Source organism: Leptodactylus fuscus, chromosome 3 (assembly GCF_031893055.1).
Source record: "Leptodactylus fuscus isolate aLepFus1 chromosome 3, aLepFus1.hap2, whole genome shotgun sequence".
NCBI lineage: Eukaryota > Metazoa > Chordata > Amphibia > Anura > Leptodactylidae > Leptodactylus > Leptodactylus fuscus.
The window spans coordinates 188,409,915-188,418,550 of record NC_134267.1 but is presented as its reverse complement, the minus strand read 5'-3'; the positions used below and the strand labels follow the sequence as shown (position 1 = coordinate 188,418,550).

General features: G+C 40.6%; 1 protein-coding gene across 1 annotated transcript; it reads left to right on the top strand.

Moving 5' to 3' along the window:
* The first annotated feature begins 2,111 nt into the window (after positions 1-2,111).
* On the top strand, positions 2,112-3,014 carry LOC142196918 (G-protein coupled receptor 55-like). The gene has a single exon (XM_075266897.1). The coding sequence runs from the start codon at positions 2,124-2,126 to the stop codon at positions 3,012-3,014; it is 891 nt and encodes a 296-aa protein (XP_075122998.1). The 5' UTR covers positions 2,112-2,123.
* Positions 3,015-8,636: the final 5,622 nt, after the last annotated feature.

Here is an 8,636-nt window from a genome sequence, read left to right as displayed (position 1 = left end):
ATTATTATTATTATTGACAATAGAATATGGTTTTTAAAAATATTATGATTAGTTTTGGGTATAAAGAATCAATAACTGAGATTGTGCTCGATATTTACATTGCTATAACGCTATCCATAGTTTAAGCTTATCTTTATTCTATATTTTCTATGCGCTTGTTGTATGTGACTTTTTAGGGTAGTTTCAGGCTGTGTTTACATGGTGCTTCTTACTGAAAACCTGCAGGCAGTTCTTAACTATAGCAATGAGTAACACATATTACTTACTATAGATATGACCTGTATGACCCACATACGGGCACTGAATAGAAAACCTCGGGGGTACCGACATAGAAATGTGCTACTCACTACTGCAATTAGAAAACTGTATGCAGTAAAAAATCATTGTGTAAACACAGCCTTACATTTATTATGTGTTGTCATCCATGCACTAATGTTCGTTGTGCCTGGCTTGTCTGAGTCAAGTCTATTACTCCATAGTCATGTAGCTTGTCTTAGGGCAAGGACACACGTCTAGGTTCTTTTGAACAGTTTTTAAAGGCATAAGGTTTGGAATATAAAGGACAGATGGGACCTATTTTTTTTAATTCCTCTTTTGTTTTATTTTGGAAACTGAATAAAAAACTGAATTTGCATCCTTATCATAAATATTCTCAAATCTGTGGTTTTATGCTTCTAAGACTAGGTTCACACCTACTAGAGATGAGCAAGTAGTATTCGATCAAGTAGGTATTAGATCGAATACTACAGTATTCAAAATATTCGTACTCTATCGAATACTACTAGCTATTCGCAGTAAATATTCGATTCAGAACCATCGTTGATTGGCCAAATGCTATACAGTGTATAGCATTCGGCAAATCAACGCTGGTTCTGCAGCAGGCTCGTCCTTGCTAGTCAGGAGAGCTGGCAGCTTGCTGTTACGAGTGAGCTTACTTTTTCTCATAGGAATGAATTGACCAGCGTTGATTGGCCAGTGTACAGCTGGTACAATGCTGGTTCTGCCGGAGGCTCGTCTGTGAGGAAGCGGAGTCTAAGATCGGACCACAGCAGTCTCCATTATGGTCCGAACTTAGACTCCGCCTCCTCACAGACGAGCCTCCGGCAGAACCAGCGTTGATTGGCCGAATGCTGTAGAGTGGCCAATCACCGCTGGTCAATGCATTCCTATGAGAAAAAGTCAGCTCCCTCGTAACAGCAGAACCAGCATTGATTTGCCGCAGGATCGTCTTTGCTAGTCGGGAGAGCTAGCAGCTTGCGGTTACGAGGGATCTTACTTTCTATCAGCACAACTGCAAGCACTGTGAGGCCTCAAAATACTTGCCAAAAATCTCTGTGTGGACTCACCCTAAGGCTTTTTGGCTGTGGCCCATTACATAAGGCCTTAGTTTAAGGGTACGTCCCCTGAATCCGCAGCAGATTCTGCTCTGAATCTGCACCCAATTATTTTCAGTAGGAGGCAGAGATCACAACAGGGCATTGAAAATATTAGCATCCTTCTCAATCTTAGGAATCTGCGTCAAAATCCAGCTCAAAAAACTGCCTCCCATTGAAATCATGCCCTTTCTTCAGGCAGATTCCATGACTGATTCAGCTGCGGACATCCTGGAGTGGAATTCCGCGACTGGATGCTGATACACTGCACTGGCATCCAGTTGCAGGAGGGGTTTTTTGGACCAGATTCTGACGCGGCTTCCTGCATAAAAATCTGGACTAAAAAACCCTGTTTGAACTTGAACTTGAACTTGAATTTGGTGTGGCATTTTCCACGCTAAAAAAAGCCTAAGATTGACACCCATTAAAGTCAATGGGATTCTGTTTTACAGCGGTCACTCTGACACTTGTTTACGTGTCAGAATGAGCGTAGTGTTACTCCGTGTGAATGCACCCTAAGTAAATCAGTAAAAGTAAGTGAGAACAATAAATATATACAGCTTATAAAAGTAGACATCTTGACAGATAATGGTCTCATGTAAGTATCATAACAAAAGATTATATTTTCATGTATAAGATGAATTCTTAGACCACTGTGCACATTATGTTGTCTGCATAAATTTATATTGTCTTCACAGAGAAATGAACATGAGCCTGAACACCTGCATATCTGTAAATGTAACGTCCATAATGGATACAATACACTTATCCATCTATATTCCTACAATCATCATAGGATTCATCCTGAACATATTTGCCTTGTGGATATTCTGTTTCTCTATTGAAAAACACACCGAAGCCTCAATATACCTTCTTAATTTGGCACTATTAGATTTTTGCCTTGTTCTGTCTTTACCAATAAGACTTTACTTCTCACAATCTAATATCATACTCAATGGCCGGATGTGCAGCTTTTTAGAGTCGCTTTATTTCAGTAATATGTATGGCAGTATCTACACCATCATGTTTATCAGTGTGGACAGATACATCGCCATTAAACATCCTTTTCTATCTAAGCTGCTACGCTCACCCAAGAAGACAGTATGCATATGTATTTTTATCTGGGTCTTTGTATGGACAGTGTCTCTCAGCACTTTCAACTTTCGGGATGACGTACGACATGGCAGCTGCTTTCATAACATGTCAGACAATGTCTGGAGTACCCATATCATTGTACCTCTGGAGATTTTTGGATTTGTGATCCCTATGACAGTCATGCTGTACTGTTCTATCCAGATTATCAGGACCCTGCTGGTTCCTGTATCATCATCATCATCAGTACAATGTGAAGGATCAAAGGCTAACATCATACGCATTATCATCTCTAACTTAGTCGTGTTCTTGGTTTCCTTCTCTCTCAGCCATATCGGTATCTTCCTTCAGTTCCTAGTCAGAAAACATGTCATCTCTAACTGTTTGGTAAAGAAACACATCAGTCTCTTTGTACAAGTGGCTCTGTGTATTGCGAACATAAACTGCTTTCTTGATGCCATTACCTACTATTTTATGGGAAAAGAATTTCGAAGCAAGTTAGTTAAGACTTATGCAAGCATGACACAAGTTGGTAATACAATACCTTGAATTTGTCATGGGGAAAATTTTGCCTTAGGGTCAGTTCACACGTGAAAACCGCCTAGCTTATTTGTGCGAGGTAAAAAACCTCGGGGAGTTTTTTTTACGCTGTTTTTTGCATTCCACGCGGTTTTTGACGAGGTTTTTGACGCGGTTTTCGCTAGCGGTTTTCGCTAGGGTTTTTTTTTCCTATATGTGCTATAGAAACTGCAGGCGAAAACCGCGCGTTTTTTTGGTTTTGTGTGCAAAAAAACGCGCGGTAAAAAACCTCCCATTTTCGCCTCCCATTCACTTCTATGCAATTCTTCAGGCGTTTTCCGCCTGAAGAAAGGTCATGTCGCTTCTTCAGGCGGAAAACGCTAGGAGGAAAAAAAAAGCTAGTGGTCTACATAGACCACCATGTTAAAGGAGAGGTTTTTGAAGCGAATTCCGCTGTCAAAAACCTCCCCTTTGCCCACGTGTGAACTAGCCCTTATAAATTCTATAAATCTAAAAAGTCTGATAAAGTAGTCATTGGTATGCTAATACGAAGATATTTAAAACTGTATGTATAATGATAAAACCATAATTGTAGAGTCCAAAGCCCGACTCTAACTCCAATTCCTTCATTAATGACAGCCATGGTCAGACAGAAGCAGTAAAGCTCCTCTAATTTGTGAATTCCTATGAAAGTAATTATATAAAATCTATGCATCTACTTAATTATAAAATATTATATAATATAATTAACAATAATTTTATTTTGAAGTTGGAGTCGGTAAGTTTTTTCCTACTCCAACTCCGCAGCCCTGGATAAAACATTGAAACCTGTGAAGTAAAATGGCCCTTCTAATGTATATACTGTGTTTGGGGTCCTTTACTAATTTGTGGTGCATTTATTGTCAAATAGAAGGAATATATTCCATCTTGTCCCACCATGGTAACAGTAACAACTACTGCTGGAAAGTCAGCCATTTAACTCAAATGTAAGGGTAGGTTCACACCAGCACCCGGTCTCCGCTTTTGGGTTTCCGTCTTCTGGACAAGACAGGAGACGGAAACCCGGAGGTCAGTTTTCAAACCCATTCATGCAGTCATGCATTTCATGAAACCTGTATTCTTTCTGACCTATAGACAATGCAGGAAATCCTATTAATATTAAAAATGTGAAAGTTTGTGAGTTTGGATGTTTGTGGGTTTGTGTGTTTGGATGTTTGGATGTTTGTTCCTCAATCACGCAAAACCCGCTCGACCGATTTGGCTGAAATTTTCCACAAACATAGTCACTACACTCGATTGCGCAATAGGCTACTTTTCGTCACAACAGCGCACATACGTTTGTGCCAGGACCCCCACAAAACCCAAACTCACACCACCATCTCTGCAATCTCACACACTTTGGACCATAGCAAGCCACAAAATTCATATTGCCCTCTGCAGCCTAGCCCCTAACCCCACACAATCTCATATACATATACTTTACCACTTTGCCCCTCCCCTTAACGGTACTCCAGGAGGCTCTCTTTAACGCTCCGGAGCAGCCATGTTTGCCGGCCCCCACCGCTCTGACAATCCTCGACACCGCCCACCCATGTCAACACCCCTAGGCGGTCTAATAAATGCAAAAAAAAAGTTTTAAAAAAAGTAAAAAAAATATAAAAACAAATAAAAAGGATTAAAAATTCAAATCACCCCCCTTTCCCTAGAACACATATAAAAGTAGTTAAAAACTGTGAAACATATACATGTTAGGTATCCCCGCGTCCGAAATCGCCCACTCTACAAAGCTATACAAATATTTTTCCTGTTCGGTAAACGCCGTAGCGGGAAAAATGGTCAAAAGTGCCAAACCGCCGTTTTTTCACTCTTTTGATTCTGATAAAAATTTGAATAAAAAGTGATCAAAGCAATAACATTTCCCGAAAATGGTAGAACTAAAAAGTACACCCGACCCCGCAAAAAAAGACGCCCTATACATCCCCGTACACGGACGTATAAAAAAGTTACGGCTGTCGGAATATGACGACTTTTAAAAAAAAAATGTTTTAACACAATTTTGGATTTTTTTAAGGGGTCAAAATGTAAATAAAACCATATAAATTTGGTATCCCCGGAATCGTAACGAAACACAGAATACAGGGGACATGTCATTTTGGTTGCACAGTGAACGCCGTAAAACCAAAGCCTCTAAGAAAGTCGCAGAAATGCATTTTTTGTCAAATCCACCCCATTCAGAATTTTTTTTACCTGCTTCCCAGTACATTATATAGAATAATTAATGGCGGCATCATGAAGAAAAATTTGTCCCAAGAAAAATTAAGACCTCATATGACTCTGGGAGCGGAGAAATAAAAAAGTTATGGGGTTTAGAAGGAGGGGAGTCAAAAATGAAAAACCAAAATCAAAAAATGCCATCGACGGGAAGGGGTTAACTTCAAATACCTCTGTCCCAAAGTCACTATGTAAAGTTTCTCACAACACCGTATATATAGCAGCTCAAATACAAAGTAACTTCAACACAAAAGTCTCACGTATTCTCTGAATTACAGCAAAAACAAGATACAAAGTTACATTTCATATCCCATACCTTATACACACTACGAAAACCTTACCCACGCCTGTATATACCCACTTCTACAATCACCGCAGACGAAGTCGCGGGTACCAGCTAGTAGCCTATAATTCCAGGATTATACTACACAGATCTGGATACACAAAATTGTAGGGTACTCTTGTAACATTTGTTCATTTCTATTTTTAATTGAAACAAAGTATAAAAATTTGCATACATAGTGTGGCCACATGTAAGTCACAGAACCTCACCGTATAATACATTCATTTAAATCAGTCCAAGACCAGACCATTTTCCTCCAGGGCACTTTTTTACTACTATTCTTTTAGTTATTTAATTTTTTTTTTTTCTATGGTCCTTATTTTATATTATTTCTATATTATTATTTTCTTATTTTTGTGATACCAATATGTAAAATAAAATCAAAATAAGCCAAAAAGAAATCAGTGCCACTTAAATATTGTTTTCAATTGATTGCTCCATTTCCATTACAATTATTTTTAAATTGGGTATATATATATATATATATATATATATATATATATATATATATATATATATATATATTGGTTTGAACGGCTTTCTTTGTTCTTAGTGTGGGTCTGCAAAAAAAAAAAAAAAAAAAAAGTCATGGATGTTTTCTAAACCGTACAGTATACATGGTACTCACAGAGTACAAACTGATCAGGAAGATAAGGATGGCATTTATTCAAATGAAGACCAGCAGAATGTTTTAGTCCAGAACCCCAGGTTGCGAAAATATTGCATTTTACACCACCTGAAAAGTAGATGGTATTCTGGCAAATCTAATCCACATACTGTAGAAAAAAAATCAGCAGTGGCAATGCTACAAATTCAAAAATGCAAATGATTTTGAAATCCCAGCACGCCATTTATACCTACGGACACACTGGTGTTTTCCATATAGGTTGAGACCTGGCACTTTCATTTAAAATTTTAGGCCATCTCCCCTTCCCCCCCATTTTCTGATCAAAGAATCCCCACACACAGTTATAACACCCCTTTACTGGCCCACACAGTATTACACCCCATTTATTGGTGCCCACACAGTATAACACCCCCTTTACAGATGGCTACAAAACCCCCTCTACTGACCAACACACAGAATAAACCCCCTGTTGTTCCTTTTAAAGCCCCCACATAATACTGCCTTCCAATGGCGTAACTAGGAATGGCGGGGCCCCGTGACGAACCTTTGACATGGGCCCCCCCAACCAACGCTGAAGACCCCGACCACCCCCCCCACCGCATTCCTGTGCGTACTGTTATGCCCCATAGTTGCCCCTGCACACAGCATTATACCCCATAGTGGCCCCATCACTCAGTATTATGCTCCATAGTGGCCCCATCACCCAGTATTATGCCCCATAGTGGCCCCATTATGCTCCATTGTGGACACCCATTAACAATTATTATACTCTGGGGTCTTTTCAGACCCCGGAGTATAATAATGGGAGACCGAGAGGGGGATACAAACATAAACACTGTTACTTACCTATCCCTGCGCTCCCTGCTGTCGGCTATCTTCAATTACATCAGGGACGTGATGTGACCGGGGGCCTTTGTTGCGATACATAAGGACGCAGGCCTCGGTCACGTGACATCTGAGACGTCACACAAGTAGGCCCCGAAGCCTTCGCGGAGCATGGAGAGGTAAGTAATACTGTTTATTATGTTCACTTACCTCTCCCAGGCCTCCGATCATTATATTCGGGGGTCTGAAAAGACCCCTGAGTATAATAATGATGTTTGCGAGGCCCGCGGTGTCACTTACCGATCCCGGCCACTGCCAGGATCGGTAAGTAAGTAAGGCCCGTTACCGGCTGTAGTAACTCCAGACGGTAACGGCCTATTGAAAAAAAAAAAAAACGCAGCGGTAGCGGCTGTCGCCGGCCCCACTAATGTCCCGGGCCCTGTGTCAGATGCCTCCACTGCTTCCTCGGTAGCAACGCCACTGCTGCCCTCTTCTTTTTGGTCCCCAACACAGTATATTTTCCCTTTTTATGCACCCACTCTTCTTTTTGGCCCCCATACAAGTTACTGCCCCCTTTTTGGTTCGGGATGGAAACACAAAACAATTTAGATTGAACCGGACTGAATCTGAATTTTACAAAAGTTTGAGGCACTGCACAAAGATAAAACTTTTGTGGTTCGTCACCCATAAAACATTCTTGTACTCTGTGGTTTCCTCAGACCACAGAGTATAATAGGTTGAGACCCAGGGGAGTTGAGTAAAAACAAACAATTACAGCTTGTCTCTCCTGGGCATTAGTGCAGTGTCCCACAATCATGCACAATCCTTTTTAAGCATCTTCCGGCCTCTGGCTGAAACCATATGTCCAGTGGGCCAATAGCACACCTCAGCATTCACATGAGGCACATTGATGTAATGACATCCCAAATAAGACCCAATCACAGACCTCATCCTAGAGGTCCCCCGGCGCCTCAAGGATTTCCAGGAGAGTTGAATATAATTGCTTGTTATAAAAGATTATTTAGAGAATCGGAGCTAATTTACATAAAACTGGGGCACCAGACCCTATATAACCTACCAGGCAGGGTCCACCTGCCATAAGGTGACCTGAACTGGTCACCTAAGGTGGCGCCTCGTGACATAAACTGAGGGGTGGCATTTTCTTTAATTGACCACTACTTATTAAGTTACTTACTGTTCACTAGAAGGAGGGGGGGCTGAGTTCTGATGTTCAGGGTTGTTGTTAGAGCTGCTATCTCCTGCTCTTGGGTTCCAAACAATCAGGTCATCTAATTGCAGTTTGCTGATAAAGTGTTTGTTATGTCTTTATGTAAACACAAAGATAACATTGAGTTTACTGCATGTCTATGTCAGTCCTGACATCATGTAAGTTTCATCTAGTGCCCACATATACCACAGTACTTTCCATGCATGCATGTGCCTGTGTAGACGAAATCAGACATTAGATATTAGCAAACTAATCAACATAGTAAACAATGATGTAGTGAAAGCCCTGATTCCAAGAGCTTACAATCTATGTGAAAATGGGAGTTGACTCAGCCAAAATGCTTCAATCACGGTGACT